Below are 21934 nucleotides of genomic sequence, written 5' to 3'. Positions count from 1 at the left end.
CAGGACAGAACACTCAAGGCAAAAAATTTAAAACTCTAGAAGTGAAAGATGAGTCTTCCTGACCACTGGGTCACAACATAGCTTCTGAGCTTTTTATCTTATTTGCCACACAGAAACAAGTAACCTAGTCCTACAAACAAAACACAGGACTTGCATAGGAGTTTTCACCTCAATAAAGCTCATTCAGACAGGTCTGGCATTAGGGTTTCATAAAGTATATCCTGCTGCTTATACTGACATTCAAGGGTTTTTTCTTCTGAATGAAAGCAAAATGTTGAAACAGTTGAAATACAATGGTCACACACACACACAAAAGATGATTCCAGAACTTAAATGTTGGCATGAAGGCAAATACTAGAATCCTACTTCCTGAGAGCACTTGAAAAATTTATCATGAATATTCTACCTTTCAGACAAGCAACATTTTTGAGAAGCCCTCTGAAATATATATTCAATACCCAGTAGTTAGAAGTGTCTTCTGACACCTTTAGCATCCACCAGATACATGCCACTGATTTTTTTTTCCACATGGAAGTATATGGAAAATTTTCATAACACTGAACTTTTTTTTTTTATACCTAGAAAACAAATATAATAGCAGAAAATATTTCTCACTATTGCCCACTCCATATGCCTCATCCTGCTCCTATGGAGACACTGGTAAGGAATAAGAAAGTTATCCAGATTAGGGCTATTTCATCACTGACCTTTTCGCTGAGAAGAGAAGAGCTGTGGGTAAGGATTATGAATGAACTGTGATTCTGGGTAAATACCACATTTTAACAGAAGCAAAAGCATCTAGTTTCCACCACAAAGGACTTCCTCTTGCTCGTTTCTCTTCCTGGAAAGATAACAGTTAAAATGCTTTCAGATTTTAACTTCTTACTATAACCATCTTCCTAAATTAAGGGAGTTTTAAGGTCCCTCTGTGTTTTTGTACTTTTGTTGAGTAATTAATAATGCTTAACTATTAACCTGAGTTTCAATGTCAGGCAAGTGCTCCTCAACTCACTATTATCAAAATGTCAATCAAAGTTAGTTTCAAATATATGAAAGAAAGAATAAAGAGAATATAAAATACCAGGGTTTCGTTGTTTGGTTTGGGTTTTGGTGTTGGTTTTTTTTTCATACAACCTTCAATGTCTTTTTCAGGTTTTCCAAGGATGTGGCCAACCTAAACCAGCACCTGCCCTGAGATCTTCCCGTTCTGTCCCTGAAAACTTCAATACTCGGTTTAAACCATATAACCCAGAGGAACGACCTACAACTGCTGCTGGTACAAGTTTGGATAGGCTGGTAAGGCAAATGTATTCAATTCTTTAATTGGTAGAAATGGCTTGGTAATATAGAGTGGTAATTGCGTTACTTTGGTGGGGTGGGGTGTTAACTATTTCATAATCACTCTATATAGTTTCTGTACCAGCTGTTCCAGCATTCAGTAAATCTTTCTTTCTCCACTGGAAATGGTACAGAACTGCATTTTAGGAAAACAGATACAGTTTGTATATATTAGAAATGTTAGAAGTGAATATGCTCTTGCTGGGAAGAAGCCAGGAAGCCAGGAAGCCACAGCAGGCACTTTGCAGTATAACCTTTCTTTGAAAAGTGATCTGCAGCAATTTTTTTTTATTTTAAAACAATTAAGACTTTATTTCAAAAATGCTTTTATGCATTAAGGTATTTTTTCAGTTAGAGCTTTAACATACACAATTGAAAAGCCACATTAGGTTCTTCCATCCACTGCTTTAGTTAGTTATAAAATGACTGTTATTTCATTTTCATTTGTCTAAAAATTGAGTTTTATCAGCTAAAAATTCAGAGATTGTTGATCTCACTTTCTTTATTCAATGATTTTGAAAACAAGACTTAACATCAGATTATTTTCTTTACTTCCAGTCATTGCATTCACATTTCAGACTTTGATGTCACTGCTATTTATACATCTATAGATTTATAGTGGGCTAATTATTATAGCCATTAATAGTGTTTCAGCAATCATCTCAAGGCAAAGCCAATGAGCAAAATTAAAGAGTTGTAAAGCACCTGAAACAAGACAGACTGCATCTCATACTGTCTGCTTGGCAAGCTTATTGATGAACATTTGCACAGTATTTGGTCTGTCTTGTTGAAGACAGTTGTGTTCAAGGTTGTAGCAAGAGCAAGGGGAGAGTAACCATCTGAGAACAACCACCATTAATTAGGGATGTGAGGTTTTGGTGCACTCCTGCTGGGTGCCTTAGAGCACAAAAATGTCTTGCTATGGTTATGATCACAAGCCTAAAATGTCTACAGGTTTCTCTGTTAAGCAGCTTAAATCACTGAGCAGGAACTCAAAATATACTAGTTCAGATAAGGACTTGGGTATCTTCTTGACATTATCATTCATCAAATTCCTTAGACAGTCACAGTAGTCTTCTAGTCAGCAACTCTTTCCAATCACTTCTATCTATCCTATCTACTGCATTCTGTCAAACTTCATATCAACTGAATTGCAAAATAATGTGACATTTCTAGTCAAGACAAGAGATCACCCTCTAGCAAAAAGGAACATTTGTTAGTTCTCTGCTCTTCTGGAAATAGTGAAGCTCTGTTATCCTAACAGGAGAAGCAGAAAATATGTTTACCTCCCTTGCAGACAGGTTTTCAACCACAGCAGGTTCATAAGCTAGTGTAGCATCTCAGGCTACAAATCTGGCTGGCATATTCAATCCATATTTGATGCGATCTTAATTTCACCATTTCACTTTAGGTTTAGAGAAGCAGCCCTTGTGTATTACTCAGTGCAAAGGCCTGGACCTTAATCTAGAACTAGCCAAGGTCACTAAAGCCTGTGGGTTTCATTCATGCCCTGTCAAAGATAAAGGTTGCAAACAGAGAAAGTGGGAGTAAGAACATAAAAACGAAGGCTGACAGCACAGTACATCTTAGATTAGTTTTATAAGAACAAGTTAAGAATTTTTGTAATGAAAAAAAGACATAAAGGAGAATTCTCCTAAACGCATTGGTATCCTTTTCAAACTATAAGCTTCCAAAATTCTGAGCAGCATCCTGAATACCACAGAGTTGTCACATACTCCAGGCTTCTAAGGCTGTAGATAATGAAAATTGCCAGTGCAGGTAATCCATTATAACTCTTAATCACTTTCAAAGGGGACCTTGTCTCCATATGATTTAACTAGGGGGTTTTGTGTATTATTTCAGGGGGGTGAAATTTTAAAACCAAAGATGTTAACATTGCTGCTCTCACCTTTAAAAGTATTTAATCCAAACATCTGTCTGGTTTTCCTGCTGGTGATATTTTGAAAAATAACTGTTTATAGTCATAGTGATGACTATAGGTATCAAATACATCTCCAAATGGCAGCCATGCATGTGTTACTGTCTTTTTTTGTTGAGACTAAAAATCCCTTCAGTTAGAGATGGCCACTGACCTCAGTGGAGTGAGGAAAGACTGTTTATGTGGATTAGAGCAGAAGGGCTTGTTTCAGAGCTGTAATCCCTTATCAGCCCTTGGTAAAGGTCACTGCCTGCTACTCATACCAACTAGGGTAATTTTATCAAAAAGGATATAAAGGCAGCACTCCTGCCCCACAGGAACACCATTCAACCTGCCTACCTTGGATCCTTAGCATTTAATGTGCTGAATCCTTCTCTGAGTCATGTATCGCACTTCATTAGCTATAGTCAGAGCCTGGAGGGCCAGCTTCATGCAGATATTCCAAACCCTTGCATTGCCAGCAGGACTTAAGGAGCAGAACTTTCCCAGTCTGTGCACTGACCATTTTTTATTACTTTCTCAATACAAACACACAGCAGTATCACTATTTCGATAGTAGTGTCAAACAGTTAAAGTCTCTTTTGATTTTACAGATATAAGAAACAAATGTTTCCTTGTGAGTCAGCTGACTGTTCAGTGTTATGTTAATGCTTTTAGAAGTCTGTTCTGGAATTTGTATTCATAACACACTATCCGATCACTTTAAACTGTCATCACAAGGTCCAAATGTGCAGCAATGTAAACCTCAAAAGAAGAGACAAACAACTCTGCTTTCATCTGTCTTCCGACATCATGTCCTCAGAAGAATCCAAATTTAGAAAATATTTCCTCTATATCTCAATGTTAGACAAACATGTAGCATATCAGAACCAGTTTTGGGGGGTTTTAGCTCCTCTTCATATCCCCATTATAAGCTTTATTCAGTTGAGTATATTTTATCAGGTGTGTTGCACAAAGTAGCCCTCAAAAGAAACCTAAACTGAAATTACTGAGTACTGAGCACATCTGAGATATTGCTCTTTGCCTGAACTTGTGGTATTCATCCAGCCATTACATTCCAAAAGGAGGGAAAGCAGTTTTCTTTTGTTATTGTCATATCTGTAACCAGTTATGTTTAATAAATAAGAAATATATAAAATTCATTAATATCATTGGTTTAAAATGCATCAGATGTTTTCAGGAAGTTATGTAGAGCTTGAGAGAGTCATCCAAGCATGTATGTAAAGCACCATCTAAGACATCCTGGACCATCTGAATCATGTGACCAGCAGATATGGCACTGCACTAGAGGAGACCAACATACTTCTGGAGCAGCAATGGGGAGCTGGGTTGAATATGCTGCAGTACCTCGAGCAATTCAAGACATATCTGCCCAGGCAGTTGAATCAGATCTTCACAGCATAGGGCCTAAAAGTTAGGCTCTTTCTGAAGTTAATAGAGACATGTCTCTGGAGAGTGATTAATTCCATCTGTCACAGACAACTCTCATACATTGGGAAATGGAAGGCTCAGCTGAGGTATCTACATGTAGATATGTAACACTGAGATGACTCAAAGTATTTAAGACATCTGATTAAGGTGACAGGTCAGACAGTAATTTGGGATGCTCCCCTGGACAACTGGCAGTAGAATTCCAAGTAGAACAGCTCAGACCATTGGCATTCAAGCAAGAGAACAGAACTGGGACTTGGCTGCTCTCTGCAGGTCCCTCTGGTTGGAACTCAGATACATAAACATAGTCACTAAATGCTAATTGAGATGCCTATGGTCTTCAAGATGTCAAAATGTGAAAGCACAGTTACAGAACTGACTGGAAGATGGAATACCTCAGAGCTACTAAAATCACTTTCTATGTCTATATTTAGGTAATTGAATTCCACTCTATTTCTCTACTGACTGTAACAGAAGCAAAAATAAGGACTTTTCTGATTCAATATAGAGACCTAGACACTGTGTGGATACCTAGAACCAGTTATCTAGATTTCAGGTCTAGATGGCTGTAGTTTTTACCGTTAATGGAAAGAAGTAAAGGTCTTCATTCAGTTATCTAATGTAGCCTTAGACAACTGAATTGAGAACAAATACTTCTGAAGCACAATTGATCTTATCCTAAAGTATGCATTTAAACAGCTCAGACAAATCATTCTGTATCTCTCTACTACAAAGTGACAAAAAGTGACAGCTTTAGTCTAGGCATATAGCAATTACACTTGAAGTTCAGTGAAACAAATACTGTCAGAAATTAATTTTAACCTCTGAGCTCAGCTGCTTCTGTAGAGTGTGAATGATCTTACATTTCTCATGTAAAAACAACTGGCTATAAAGACTTGTTACCTTCTCTGTAGTTGCCTGCTTGGTATAACCTGTGGTTTATTTTGTTTTGTTTTGTTTCTCTGTTCCCTAAATCTGTTTCCCTCTTGCTACCCAGAGGACTATTTGGAGGACAATGCAACATGGTGTAAGCTTTGGTATTCTTATTCTTTACCTTCATTCCCATTTGTTTTTGCAATATTAGGCAAAACACTTCTTTAAGTTTCATCTTCACCGTCATTACTTTGCGTGTGTCTTGTAGGCTAAAATGCTAGCAGTGCTTTCTGTACCTTTGCATTCTGGCTAATTTAATCCTGTTAGTTCACAGAGATGCTGGTTCTTTCCAGTATTTTTCCTCCACTTCAAGGATGATGCCTCACCCCTTGAAAGACCATATGTATTCCCTCAGTGAGTTAAAAGCTGGTGTAAGTGTCCCCATGGTATCAGACCCTACATATTCATGTGCAGAAATGCCACTGTGGTGGAATTCAGCTCCAAGTCCCATGTCTTGAGATAGCACTGGAGTAATGGACACAAGTCCTTAGGCTGTGTTCTCTCCCTAGGATTGTACCTATCTTGCTGTCCAGCAGAGAAACCATTGGGCTTCTCTGTGGGAGCCTGATAAAGTAGATTCTCTTACGTTTTCCAGCTTCCTAAGTTTTTGTGAGTGTTAAAGGTCCCTGTTTTCAGGCAGAAAGCCTTCTTGGCAGAATTCAGCACAGCAGGAACAAAGCACCATGCAGTTATGCACCCTCTCACTTGTGAAGTACCTCAAAGCACTTAGCATGGACTATTATATCCTGCTTCTTAGCAGGACTAATTAGTCTACAGAGAGCACCATGCTGATCTAGCCATACTACCTCCTGCATTTGAGCCGCTTCAAGTACCTCTGTATCCAGCACATCATCGTACAGCACGGTGATGCCTTAATTCACCTGGAATTTCTCCTGAGAACATACTGCAGTCTGACCTGGCTGGACGTGTATGAAATAATTTCACATTTTCTTTCAGGAGGACATGGAAGCTTTCTTGATTTTCCACAAGGGAGCTGATGCACTATTAACCATATAATACATAATGCACATGCATACTATGGAGACAGGCAACTGGGAAATCGGCTGTAGAATTTTGCAAGTGATTTACATTCAAGTACAGTATAGTGGCTGCATAGATAAGTGAATGAGCATGCACCCAGTCTGAGAAAGAAAACCTTTCATGCTCTTTACCTTGGGGAGGGGAATATATAGTGTTGCATTTTGTAGGAACACATTGTGTTTTATATTCTCTTCTGCTTTTCTTTAAATAATAGTAAATAAATTCCCCATTTCCAGGAGCATAAGACCATGAAACTTTTTCTTTTTTCTTTTTTTAGGAATCAAGTGATACATATTTTTAAGTGTCCATTCAGTCATATTTTTAGATATTTAGATATTTGAAGATATTTAAATATTGGTTTAGATATTTGTTTTTTGCTACCAAAAAAAAAGAAAAAAATATATATCAGTAGTAACCTAACAAATCTGTTGTGAACAGTTATTTCCCAGCCTTGAAGACTACATGAAGTTGGGGGGGTTGAGGGGGGAATAAAAGGGGAGAAAAATTAGTCCGCTGTTAAAGACTAAAATCAACAGGGCAATATGCTGGGAGGGCACTGACCTGAATTTCTCAGGGAATCCTCTGGGGCACATCTGAATGTGGAGTTTGTGCTTCAGTTTTGTTAGCATCCATTTGGTCCAGAGTATAGAAATGTTAAATATACATAGTGATAGCACAGTGTTCCTAAGACAGGATGTTTATTCGCAACACTTTGTTTCTCAAAGGGACCTAGAATAAAATCCAGTAGGTATGAAACTTGAAGGGTTTCAAATACTGAGTTTAATTTTTCAAATACCTTCTGCACACAAGGGCCATAGGGGAAGATATAACAAAGAGCCTGTAAAAGACTTCATAGCTCAGGTTTTGGTCACACTCTTAAGAGTGAAGATGACAGGCTCATACAGGTGTTTCAGAAGTCCACTGACTTCCCACAGGCTACACCCCTCACATCTCTTAGATGCTGTGCTGTTGGATGTGCCATTTCCCTTTGTGTGATGTTAATCAGCCAATAGCTCCTGCAAAACACAAACTGTACAACTTCTCCAGCTTTAGGTTTTGTGTGTTTAAACAGAGTCCTGTTTCTTATTAGCTGTCTGGATAAAATACGCACAATGAATAAATATGTTCTACAACATCTGTCGTGGTCATTTTATGTCAGATTTAGGATTTGATTGGTTCTCAAAAAATAAGTGTTTGCTTCATGTCAAGTTTTGTTTATTCTCACTTTCTGTGCCACAGCAGCATCTAAGTTTAAGTCTGTGCCATCACTTTTTCCCTCATGGTTTATATCAGCTTCGGTTGGCAAAGGCAGATGAATGATGGTGGCTGTCAGAACCCTCCTGGGAGACCTGTCAGAGTCCAGTTTTAAAAACAGTGATATTATTCCATCCCCCAGCTGAATGGTTCTGCACACTGCTGTATCTGATGCATTGCATTCCTAATGTGTATGAGGCAGTTACTAAGAAAGAGCTTTATCATAGTGGTTGCCTCTGTCTTCAGGTGGAATGGGTCTGCCTGCTGTTCAGACCCTGCTTTGTAAGAGCAAGGGAAGACTGTATTCCAACTGCAATAGGAAAGATATGTCTCTACCTTAATTATCATGATTACCTTGATTACCATGCAATGTCTGCCTTGCCTGAAGAGTATGTGTTGTCTTATCGAACACAGTGCCTGCTTGGGCATTTTCTAAAAATCTACTTGTCAGTACTAGTTGAACTTCCTTTTAACTGATGGGTGTGAAGACCGACTAAGAGTCATCATCTCATTTCCAGAAAAGTCTTAGGTGTATTAATGATATAATGAATCCCTATTACAGAGATGGAGAATACAAAACCTGCAGGAAGAATCCACTCCTGATTACTAGACTTGTCTGCACACAGTAAGACAAAGAAATGGCATAGTCATGAGTCTTCAGTTGTTGTACATTGAGAAATTATGTGATTCATGATCTTGGCTAGGCTTAAAGTTTGCATGTTTATGACATATCAAAGATTTTTTTTCTGCCTAGCTTTTCATGTTTCTGATGTTGCTATCAAAATCTGAGTTATCACCTCATTCCTTCACCAATTAGTGGAGAGAATTAGGCACCTCCAGACCTTGCTTAAGATAGTAATTTGGAGATGGCAAGAATCTGAATTACCCCTTTCTCCCCACTGATTATAAAGAGAATCTGGGTGATTAGCTCTGATATTCCATTTGCAATGTCTAAATGTAATGGCAGTGCTGGGCTTTGAAATTAGGCTCTATGAATCAAATGTGAGCAAAACAGATTTCAGTCCAATCATATTCCTAATCATACTCATAGTCATGGTATCACCAAGTAGAGGCATGGCTAGTCTCCAGAACGAACAAACAAATAAAAGATAGTTGTTAGGAAACTGCACAAGTTTCAAACAGTGGCAATCCCCCCTTGTAAATTTGGCTTAAAATCCTCTTTCTTTTGTATGATGTTTTAGCCTCTGCTCAATAAAGACCGGGGTTGTTTTTCTCCAGTATTCAAAAATTTTGTATTATCAGTCTCTGGAAGATTAATGTAAGCAGAAAATACATCAGCGTTGCTCTTTCAGCTGAAAGATAGATCACATTTCATTTCACCTGTCTGTGCATGAATCTGTACAGGAGGAAAACTTAATTCTTAGTGTTGTTCTTGTTAATGCTAAAGAAAGATAGTGACTATATAAACACCCTCTGCCCTTTAGCTTTTTGAACCAATATTAGAAGAAAAAAATATTATTTTAAAATTGGTAGCAGAGTTTTTGTCCCTGCTTGCAGTGCATAAACCATGCTCTTTTAGATGCTTCCAAGTAACATGACAGTAACAATGATGAGTGACTGTCTGCCTGGAAGGTGTTACACTGTGATGAATTCTTGAATTGTTAATATGACTACAACCAACAAGTCCTAAGATTCCAGAAAAAAAATTTGATTTTGTAATATATCACCAGTTCAATTACCGCTAGAAATTTAGAAGGTTCTTTGGTGCAAGTGGCTACAGATCATAAAATGTCTTTTCAGCATTGAAGTTATTAGTGCACAAGCATGGATACCAACAGAGACATTAAGCTTTGGTAATTTCTGAATTAATTGCAAGTAGTGATTCTCACTCTCCAAAGAAATATAGGTGTTATACTTTACTGGCAATTAGTTTTCTCCAGCCTATTGCAGCTATTTTTTTTTTGCAAGACTGCAGCACACAGGTATATTGTGAACTCATAACAGGAGTGTTCAATGCTAGACTCCACTTATAACAAATAGTAGGTTACAGCAGACTGAAAACTGATTTCCCAAGCCAAACATCTCATATATTTTTCTTTGGTTGCAATAGACAGAAATTGACACTTTATGGACTTTTACGTGTATCACCAGTGGTTAGAAGGGAGGTAAAATACAAGGACTGAAAAGGATTACCTTCATACAAATAGTGACCTTTTTGTGAACTTTGCTCAGTCAAAACGAAATATTCTACATTAGGAAAGATTTCTTATATTTTCCACCTGCTTTTATATCCCATCCACCAAAGATACCAATGTATGAATCTAGGTTATTGGGATAGCAATATGGGATGTTTCTATTGCAGCAAAGCTTTAGTGGCTGGTTTCAGATACTCATTGCTGGCAAAGCCAAAACATTTTATAATACTGGGGAAGAGGAAAGGAAAAGATTCATCATATCTAATTTTATCCATCACTAACTAAGAATAAGTCTAAGTGCATGCATACATTTGCAGACCCAACAGCACTTTTTAGGTCCTATGGCTGTAGGCCCTAGTCATTCCCGATACTTAGTTATTGTGGAACACCTGCAAGATGATATCAGATATGTCAGAAATAGTGTGGCTAGCAGGACTGAGGAAGCGATTTTCCCCTTGTACTTGGCATAGGTGAGGCCATACTTCAAATACTGAGTTCAGCTTTGCAACCCACACTACAAGACACTGAATTGCTGGAGTGAGTTCAAAGAGGGGCAACAAAGAGAGTGAATGGTCTAGAGCACAAAAAGGCAGAGTAGAAGCTGAAGGAACTGGGATTGATAAGTATGGAGAACAGGAAGCTAAGGGAAGACCTTGTCTCTCTCTACAACTATTTGAAAGGAGGTCATAGCGAGGTGGGAGTCAGTCTGTTCTCCCAGGTAACAAGCAAAAGGATTGCAGGAAATGGCCTGAAGCTGCACCAGGGAAGGTTTAGTTTGGTTATCAGGAAAAATTTCTTCACTGAAAGAGTGGTCAGCATTGAATAGGCTGCCCGGGGAAGTGATGGAATCGCCACCCCTGGAAGTGTTCAAAAAACACGTAGCTATTGCACATTGGAACATGGCTTAGAAGTAGATTTGGCAGTGTTAACAGTTGGACTCAGTGATCTTGGATGCTTTTCCAACATTAATGATTTTATAACTCTATGATTCAGCAGAGTCCTGGTTTGAGTTAGAACAATATTACTTCTGATCAGTGATTTTACTTTTCATCTTAATCTCTTCTAAGTGACTGCACTTTCTGAAGCTAATGGCATGTTTATATAAACAGTGTCTGTTTCTAGCAGACACTCCATGTTTCTAGTTATTCGCAAGACTACTACTAAATCTTGTGTACCACCTTGAGGTGCAGAGTAAAAGGCCACACCTGCAGGAAGGATGAGACAGCTCTGGTGACCCTAAACTGACCAACAAGGTATTCCGTATACACCATATTTAGTATAAAGCTAGGGATCCACAAGGGTCAATATCTTCTCTTCAATGGCCGGTGTCCATTCTGCATTTAGTCCAAATCCATGTGTTCCTGAATCCAATTCCAGAATGCTCCAATTCCCATCTGCCACTGAGTGTAGTCTGGGACTTCTACAGTGGCATCAGAGGTGATGGTGACTAAATGCCATTGGGGGGTTGAGTTTGTATATATCCATATATACCTTATTTTATTACTATTACTTTTATTAAAGTCTCTATCCCTTATTCACTTTCTCTTCCCCTTTGAGAAAGGACAAAGAGGGTCACTTGTTTAGCAGCCATCTCAGCCCTGACCCTTGACAAGCAGATCCCACTCTGGACACTAGCATGCACAGAAGGGCACAGTAAAAGACAACTCAAGTAGCTAGTATGGAGTCCCTCCAGAGATAGTTAAGAAAACAGGCATAATTCAGAGCATAATTCCAGTCTAATGTAAACATCTGCCAGAAATTGCATTAAAAGTTTCCTGGAAGTGTCAATGCTTCTCTGTCAACTCTAAAGAACTTTAAGCTTGACAAGATATTTAGCTTACAGAGGGCTAGAGCAGAGTTAGATTAAGCCCTGCTAAGCAGTCAGTACTTGACTTCTCCACAAATAGCCCTACTGAAGTAAACATGACTGAGGCTATTACAATTTAGGACTTTAGTGTACTCACTGAGGACTGTGTAGATGCTCACAAATTCATCATGTTCCAGTGGCTTTGCAGTCTAATGGTAGAAATCATAAATGACCACCATGCATGTGTCTTTATTGGTTGTCTCAGGTTTTGCTGCTTCTGCGTTGAATGCATGTGGTGTGTATGTCATTTGTGGTACATAAGAAATAGAATTCACCGTGTCTTATTCAATGTCTCTAATATAGGTGCTCCGTAGAACTGGGTTGGTTAATTGTCCATAATAACAATGGACAACTAGTCAAAACCAGGGAGAATTCACTTGCTGAAACACAAATACCTGAGATGCCTTGAAATATCTAGGTGTCTGCAAGGAGCTAACAGATGTATATAAAGGCATTACAGAAATTCTTCAGTCTTCTGGATGCTCCAGAGGGCTCCAAAAAGGCATTAGATTCATTTGTTTCTGTATTGAATGAAGGATCTAGGAGCTACTCATAATATCCTAAATTAGACCAAAATGAAGCAGCTGTCCAACTGAATAACTCCCTAGAATCTACTGACTAAGAGGCCATAAGCTGTCCAGAGAAAAGCATCTAGGGCCTTCATATGAGAGTCTCAGATATGGTACAGAATCTAAGAGACCCATACTGTCACGTGGAAGCTAGGGAAGACGTCCAAAGATAATAGATACCTGTATCTGTGTGCAACCAACTGAATTCCACTTCAGGTCTCCACTGTCTGTGGTGGGGTTCTCTGACACCCAGCCCACACATCAACACCCACATTGAGGGCTTTTAAATTCAGGCAAGACCAACACATCCAGAACCTGATGGGCGATTAACATTGCTGTTCATCTGAATGACAGCAAAGCACGTTGCTGATACACAAGCAGCTCTTACAAGTCCCTAGAATATTTGCCTTTGCTTTAAAGTGTTGTGAATTTTGCTTTCCTACTACCTATTTGGACAGCATAAATACTTTATAGGAACCCAAATGAAAACAGTCAGGAATGAAATTTGTTTTTCCTCCTTAAACATTCCAGCCCATAAAAATTTGCAGTGCATAATAATAACTGTCTTACCTAAGTAACTGCTACAGTGACTGAAGTAAAAAGCTAATTGCTTGAAGTACCTTGCCTTTTTTTAGTATAACATACCTACGATGCTCATATCTTAAAAGTGTGGTATAGGTACAGAAATAACAGGATTTTTAGAAATGTGTTTTTTCTGCAGATGGAGGGGGAAAAGAAAAAAGAAAAAAAAAATCACTTATAGAAAAAAATCCCTGCATAATAAATGAACCTGAAAGAAACATCCTTTTCCATGAACTCATGAGGAATGTTAATGAGCTTAAAAATCAGGGACCATTTATAATTTTAGAAATAATGGATACATAAAAATCGTTTCAACTGAGATTCATTCATTCAGATTAAATCCAGATGACCAAATGGAAGTATCTAACCCTTGAGTTAGCCAAATAATGCATCCTTTGTTGTCAGCTGCAATAGGTGCTTTCAGGGCTATTTTAAAAACCTTCACTGGATGAAGATGAACTTCCACCTTTCGGTTCGTGTTTCTCACCATTGACTGCAGAAGAAGAGTTCATAGCTCAAACATGGACACTGACATGCTGTGAGATGAATTTCATCCTCACACTGTCTTACGGAGCTCAGGGCCTATAAACCTGAACAGACTGTGAAATCGCTATCATACAGCTTGACGGTATTTCTTCTTCATTTGTTCTGGCAACAAGGGGTCACTCTATGCTAGGCATTGAACATGTATTAAAAATATATTCCTGTCTTGAACACCTTAATGGGATCTTTCTTTCAGGTGTTCGTTTCTTGTGGAGTAGAAGATTAAGGGTTCCCAGTCATTGCTCATTGCCTCTGTATGATTTTCTAACCACCCATTTGCACTAAAAGAATGGAGCGATCCAGAAAAATTTATCATCTGTTTCTGTAAATCATGATCTTTGTAATATCCAAGTTAACAAAGTATGAATTGGTAGCCTGCTTGCCTCACAAGTGAAAGAGGAGAAAGTTAACACAGTCTTCCTCTTGTTGCTTATGCTCAGACAATTCAGTTCATATTACACCTCCAAGGGGAGAGTAGTACAGAAGTGAAGCTGTACCTGAGGGTACAGGACTCACAAAGACTTGAATACCCCCCTCTTCATGAGCACTTCCAAAAGTAGTTATAGGACTGGAAAACCATGTCTGTTTTCATCAGCAATTCCTCTCTCCCAGATTATAATAGCCAGATTGTTGGGGGGCGGGGGGGGGGGGGCGGGGCAAGGTAAAAAAAAAAGGACAGCTTCTGTCTCAATCCCACCTACTAGAGTTCACCCAGGCAATGAGCTTTGTTGTTAAATGTAAAAGGATGAACTCAGCTCCTCTCTGCCTGGAGAGAGAGAAGCCCAGCTTCATTGCACTTTTCATCAAGTCAGCCCTTGCTTGATAAAAATCAGTGTGGCAAAGCTGAGTCCCTTAAAAATCTCCTTTATCATGAAATCAGCTGCATATAGGCAGATAAGAGAGAGGTTGATTGGAGAAAAAGTACTGCCTGTGAAATGTGCATCATCTCACTCAGGAATGTGACCAGATGCCAACTGACTCAATAATGTCCTGGGACAAAACCCCTCAAATTCTCAAGCTAGCTGTGGAAGCACTTTTAAAAAATCCAATTTCCCACAGGTTGTAATGCTGATTTATTTCTGTGCTAAAATGTGAAATAACACGGCTGGCAAACACTTTTTCAGAAATCTAGAAAATAGTTAATGATATATAGGGACATATTCTTCAATGTCATTTGTTCCTTAATGTCTCCCTGTGGCAAAGGCACCATAATCATTTCAAGGCCACTCATCCCCATGCTAAAACACTATTGTCTCTCTCAGCATGTGATTTATCAGAGAGAAAAAGGAGATTAGAAGGGCATCACTGTAAGAAAGAAGATGTGACCAAGATATTTCCATGTCTTTCAACCACCTAAAGATTTGACTTTGGCCTCCTGGACCAAATAACCAAGGCTACCCACCCAATCCGGGATATGAGCCATAATTTGCTGGTGTGTAAAGACACAAGCAAGTTTCTGGACTTTGCCCCCTGACACGTGCGCACATGCACCCTGGAAGCTTTCCAGCAAATTCAAGTGAACTTATCAGGAAAGGACTCAGCTGCTGTACTTTGACCACACATCTGTGTTTAGACCCACATACTTTTTTTATTCCACTTGAAGAACTAGACTGACTGATGCTTAAAAAATCCAAACCTGATTTGCACTTGTTCAGATAGCCATGCCCTTATTTTGTCATTTTTCACTATTGATAGTGACAAATAGCATTATTGACAAGACTAAGGTTCTCCTCAGGACTTACTGCACTTCTGAATGCAATGTCATCTCATTTTGAGACCTTATACTGCTAGCTGTCAGCTTGCTGAAGTGATTTCTATCAAAGAAAGAAATACTCACTCTATTATCCAGGTTAATGACAAACTTCCAGAAAGGAATCCAAGGGTCAGCCTCCATTTGCACAATTCACCATTTAACTTTAATGGATTAAATTGCATGGTCAGGGGAAATGCGCACTAATAAGAGCATACCTTTGAATGCTTCATTCTCGCTATAGTGCTGGAAGTTGCCATAGTAACTTATCAGGATAAGTTAATCGAGCTTTGCCTTTTATCAGAAACCAGATGGAGCAAAGAATCCAACCACAGATCTTTAGACACCTGTTAAAACCTCAAACTGAAATTCAGCTAGAGGTAAATAGGGAAAGGGTCTCTCAGATAGAAATCATAGGCATAATATATTGGCATAAAGGAATTACAGAGGAAAATGGGGAGATGAGGCAGAGGAAGAAGTGGTTAAATTTTGTACTGCCAATATTTAAGTATTTTTCTGGTTTAGAAAGAAGACATGTTTATTTTTTAAATATTCTGATATTCAATATGGTTTGTTACATTCCTTCTGTGACTACCATATTATATTTGCTTAGACAAAGCAATTTTCTTCCCAGTTTTATGGGGGTCAGCTCAGAGTAGGAAAATCAAATAGTCCTGATTCCCTTTCATATGCCATCACTTATAACCTCCAGAAACCTACACTGTCTTTTCATGACGTGTCTATGGCTAGGTGGTGATTCATGAAGCAGAAAGGCAACATGATTTTCATGGACCAATGTGGAGATCCATTCTAGCATAAGACAAATCTTGTTTCATGGAGTATGACAGCCATCAAGAAAGTGATGCAGAGAAACATGTTACATTTTCCACCAAGGGTGGCCTGGAGCACCAGGAGGAGTGGAACAGTATGGAGAGACCTGACAAGTTTTCCTTGTGTTGTGAATATCCAGTGGTCAGGAATTTCAGTTCTGGAAACTGGCTGTGTGCTTTCACACAGATTCAGGGAACGTCAAAGGTCTCAAGTCCTTTGCTTAAGAACATAAAGTATGCTCTTGTCTCCTTCTATTCCCCAGAAGCCAAAGAGGGCCAACAGTAAAGCATCTTTTTTTCCTGTCTGCAATTTTTCATTTACCTGTAGGCTTTGGATGTAAAAGGTCATAACAATATGGCCAGTGCAAGTATGTGCCTAGTGTCCTGTGCCTACTGGCCTACATTATAAGGGACAGCAGTGCTGCAGCCTGGTAAAGATATCCTACAACACTGAATGGAAGCATGCCATGCTGGGTGCCACCATGGGAGTAAGCTGCCACTCTGCACTTCAGAGAAGGAAGGTCAAAATCACAAGCCTTGGGTAGCACACTTATGAATATAGATGGAAAGCCAAGAGTGCTTTATACTGACACAATCACCAGCTTTTACTCTTTGGGGTGCATCACACAAGACAGCTTGAGCTAACTTTGCTCTTCATCAGAAGAGTACTAATCCTGAAACATTCCACAGGCATCAAATGCATTTGAATTTCAACAAGCTAATCAGAATGCCCAAGGTTAGCCTGGCTTGAGAAGGTACTAAGCATCCATCTAGTTTCCATGAAGAGCACTCATCTGCACATTTTTCTTTTGATATTTTGCCAGCTTTTCCTAAGTAGGAAAATGAAATGAGATAAAATTGCTAAAACCACCTTGAAAGAAATTGTAAACATTGTAGAGATTTGCCTTTCATAGTACATTTCTTAAAGGGCTGGAAGCCATCTGTGGGATAATGTGAGGAAAGTTATATATTCTGAAAATAATTGAACCCAAGAAGCGTGTCAACATAAAAAGAGGATGGGTCAGATAAAATGAAAAGTGACTCTATCTTTTCTCCCACACCTGATTGAACTCAAACATTTTATGTGTTGAAAAAAATCGTGGGACATTTTCCTTACTTTTTTTATGGGCACAATGACCCCACCTGGAATACTATGCCTAGTTCTGGAGCCCCTATTAAAGGAAAGATCTGGACACGCTGGAACATGCACAGAGAAGGGCCACGAGGATGATCAGACGGCTGGAGAACCTCTCCTATGAGGACAAACTGAGAGAGTTGGGGCTGTTCAGTCTGGAGAAGAGAAGGTTCCAAGGAGACCTTATTGTGGCCTTCCAATATCTGAAGGGGGCCTACAAGAAAGCTGGGGAGGGACATTTTAGGGTGTCAGGTAATGATAGGACTAAAGGGAATGGAACAAAAATAGAAATGGGTAGATTCAGATTGGATGTTAGGAAGAAGTTCTTCCCCATGAGGGTGGTGAGACACTGGAACAGGTTGCCCAGGGAGGTGGTAGAAGACCCATCCCTGGAGGTTTTTAAGGCCAGGCTGGATGTGGCTGGGAGTAACCTGCTCTAGTGTGAGGTGTCCCTGCCCATGGCAGGGGACTTGGAACTGGATGGTCCTTGAGGTCCCTTCCAACCCTAATAATTCCATGATTCTATGAAGAATCTATTAACCTAAGAACTGTACAGAGAGGTTTTGCACCAAGAATTTGAGTCAGTAATTAATTCAGATCCAGACCATCCCAGCCTTTGGATATTGAATTATATTTCCTTTGGAAAGCAGATGGGTAATATGAGTAAGGCAGGTAATTCTTTTATGTTTCTTTTTAGTCTGCTTTTGATAAGGACTACAAACAGAAATAAGCAAATGAAGTATCGTAAATTGACATAATCTGTTATCTCAGGTTGAAGCACAATTGCAGATATATTTTACAGATTTCAAAGGTTCAGAAAAACAGAATGCTCCAGTTTTGGGCTAATTCTGAACTGCATTCCTATGTTCAGCTTTAAAAAGTGCAGCTGGGTATCTCATCTCCTTGCTTTGATGCACAGCACTGCAGAAGCTGGAACACATCTGTATGTCTCCATAGTCCAGGCAAGAGTCCTGGAGAATGCCACTCCCAGTTAGAGACAAACTTGCAGATGGATTGCTCAGAGAGCAGTGTACTGATTGATGAGATGCTTTGCATTTCTTCTCCATTTCTGCTGTTTGAATAACATCTTCCAGCTTGCCTGCTTGCATATTTTCAGACAAATCTTAAAGAACTTGTAGTCTCAATGGTAAAGTTGTCCTGGAGTTTAATGATGTAACCTATTATTTTTCATTTGCATAACTTTTGACATAACTGTGCCTTACTCTTGAACCTGTAGTGTAGTTATAACCCTTTGCTTTCCCATCACAGGCTGTAATTTTGCATACAGTAGCTAAGTTAGAAATTCAGCTTCGTGAGCAGCTGTACTGTAGAATAAAAGAAGACAGGCAAAGCATCTGTAAGAAACAAAACTCATTTAGATGTAAGTGCCTTTGATCAGCAAATATGGCACGGGTATGGGGAAAATAAATAGGTTTATCTTAAAGTAGGACATAGTTCAAAGTCATTCTTAGTGTGAAAGTATTCTTTTTTGCAAAGCTTAAACATAAATGATGTAGGATCAATGTTAGATGTTGGCTAGGCTATTCTAAAAGGAACCTGTAGAAACTGTGCTAACTGATCATTGCCAATGAGTCTACTTGCTGTATGCCTCCAGACAAAGAAACTGAAGAGCATGTAAAACTAGGAGCAAGTTGATGAAGAAATCAAACTACAAAATGACAGGAAGAAGACAAGAAATGTAATGACCAGTATAGATTGGTTCAATTGGTTGTTTGAATTAAAATGATTACACATTCAGCCTCAGGAAGTAAAAGCTTCCATTCCCTTCAACACAGTTTACAAAGTTTTGCTCCAGTAATGAAAAATGGAAATAAGTCTCGCCTATGAATTATAGCAATTATCTCTCTGCTGGGGCAAGGTAAGTCTGAATTCTGTCATATTCCCCCAAGAAAAGAAGCACTGTGTGCTGTTATTTACCACACGCCTCAAGAAATTCAACAATATTTTCTTATCATTGTTTCTCTGAAGCACAGGGGTGCTCAGCTGCACTTCTGCATTTCTGTGAGTAGCCTTTGACTTCACTGGGGGGCTCTCTGTGAGCAGAGAGCAGCAGGTTGACACAGAATTAGATTTATGTCTTACGCTGTTACAAGGCAGTAATTTATTCATGGATTATGAATCTGGTTAAAATAAAACCCACATAATTTCTCACTTATGGACCTTAACTGATTTGTGCAGAGGAAAACTGGTGCAAATCATATTTTAAACAAATACATTTCTTTTCTGTGCCACCTGTCATGGAATGTTAGAAATGTAATGCTAACCTTGTTAGTAGGACTTTATCTAGATTTCCTAGTTGTTGTTACAGAGATCATATAAAGTGATGTGTCCAGGTGGAATGACTATTACTAATGAAAACTGGGGAATTTTCCCATTAAATTGAACTGAACACAAAGTGAACTAGTGTGGACAAATGGGATTTATTTCAGGTCAAAAAATCTGCTATTTCTTGGACTTTTTTTCCAAAGAAAATGTGTATTTAATGTGCCCCCTCCTACAAAATTACATTGATGTCAGTCTGTGTTAATAAAAACTGAATTATATTGTCTGGGATTAATTCTACTGCTGTAGGATTAATAGAAGCTCTTGATTTGTGATGCACCATGGCTATGCTGGAGCATTATTTTTGTCCAAGAGACTGCGTTAAACCAAAAGCATTTGGAGCATCTGGGATGTCTGCCTCTGAATGTTTTCACGTGATAAAAGTACAGATTTATTTGCATCATATAGGTGTAGCACATATGCATATAGCAGAGTTTTTCAGACATGCAGACTGAAAACTTTGCAGCCTAAGCAGAGAGGTTTTGAGCAACCAGGAAAGAAAGTTTTGAATGACCCATGTCTGTACCTCCATTCAGCAGAGAACAACCTCTACAACTGTTTAAAATGAACAGAGCCTGTTTTCTCTCTCTCTTTTGACAGTGATAAACTCTTTGCATCATGGACAGCCCTAGCCATAGATACCACTTAAGGCCAAAGTTGTGCATCGTCATCTTGTCAGTAGGTTTCAATCTTGAATCCCAGAATTCATAGTTACTCATTACAACTGCATCAGAAGCTTTTGTCTCGACACACCAGGATGACCCTGGTTTCTGTAGGCAAAATGGGCATCATGGTGCATGTTCCCAAGTGGTGGCTGGGGTCGCTGCCCTCTGGGAACTGCGGTGCACCTGTGGCCATCAGGAGGCTTATAACTTCCAGGAAGTGAAAAACAAGAAACAGAAGAGTTGTCTTCCTTGTGAGTTCACATGCTTCGTTGTACTATAAAACAGGGAATGCTGAGAAGATGGAAGGAAACTGGCTAATTTCCAGTTCATTTCCATGATACTTTATTGAAATGAAAATATGCCTGAAAGCTGTATTCTGCAGAAGAGGGACACACCCCTGAGTCTTTCTAGGATGAGACTTGATCCTGCAGCCACTTTTATCCCTGTGGATCTACTTGTTATTACTGCTCACGTGTAACCTAGTGGCAACCTGCCATCTTTTTCAGGTCTCTTTTTTTCCCCTCTCCTTAATGCAAATTCTTTAATGGTTACTGATTGCTCAAGGAGGTATCGCTGCTCTTTTCCCTTCCGTTTTGAACTTTACAATTAAAAACATGTCATAGGTCAGCTCTGTGCTCTGCAGTAACACAGACTAAAAAGTCAGAAGCCAGCTTTGTGTGAGCTGGTGTACCCCTGCCACCCAGCACTGTGCTGCACCATGGGAAGCTGCCAGCTTGGGTCCTAGAGGCAATAAAGATATTTTATCACCATTCTGCACCTCTTGACCCACATCTCCACAGGAATAACTGGTTCAATTGGTATGGCACTGCCATCCAGCCCTCCCCTCCCCCTGCTGTGGCTGGGGTTATCTCAAAGATCTCTGACTCCCATAAAAAGACATACAAGCAAGCAACCAGACAAACAAAAACATTAAATAAAAATCATCTGTAGAAGAAGGCTGTATCCAGGGATCTTAGTCTACAGATTCAGTGAAATGGAAAGCAAGCAATGATCCCTCTAGTGTGAATAATGGAGGATTTACTGGAAAAATTAAATTTTGGAGGGACAGGTATCTGGTGATTTTGGAAAAAAAAAATATATATATAGTCCAGTTATATCAAAGTAGCAGAGAGCATATAATAGGGCATCAGATAAAATGTGAGAAAAGTAAATGTACTGTGAGCTTGTGAAAATACTACAGAAATTTCTCCCAAGGTAGTCAACTAACAGTTTTTTACTGCTAAAAATAATTTTTTTTAAAAAATCTGAATATATAGATCAGTTATGTAAACTGAAAGATCACTGTCAAGGACAAGAAACTGCAATTACAATATTAAACGATTGAAATTTAGCAACCCAAAATGGCGATTGATAGAGGCTGGTTTGAAATTAAAATAGCCAAATGAAGGGATTCACCATCAAAACAGTATGTTTCCACACAACTGTGCTCCTCTATGTAACCATAGCTTTCTGTTCATACCAGTAACAGGTCTCGCAGCATCCAGTGTTTTTACTAGTAGCATTCAGCATGACTTTTGCAGGTAGCACAGATTGGTCA

General features: G+C 39.1%; 1 protein-coding gene across 1 annotated transcript in view; it reads left to right on the top strand.

Moving 5' to 3' along the window:
• GPC6 (glypican 6) overlaps positions 1 to 21934 on the top strand; it is an 816126-nt gene that overhangs the window by 753540 nt on the left and 40652 nt on the right. The window contains exons 6-7 of the mRNA XM_054163055.1: positions 1153 to 1296; positions 5706 to 5735. Of these exons, the coding sequence (XP_054019030.1) occupies positions 1153 to 1296; positions 5706 to 5735 (174 nt within the window). The remainder of the gene's footprint in view (positions 1 to 1152; positions 1297 to 5705; positions 5736 to 21934) is intronic.

The sequence above is a fragment of the Dryobates pubescens genome, chromosome 7 (genome assembly GCF_014839835.1).
Source record: "Dryobates pubescens isolate bDryPub1 chromosome 7, bDryPub1.pri, whole genome shotgun sequence".
Taxonomy (NCBI): Eukaryota; Metazoa; Chordata; class Aves; order Piciformes; family Picidae; genus Dryobates; species Dryobates pubescens.
This window is presented reverse-complemented; position numbering and strand designations above follow the sequence as displayed.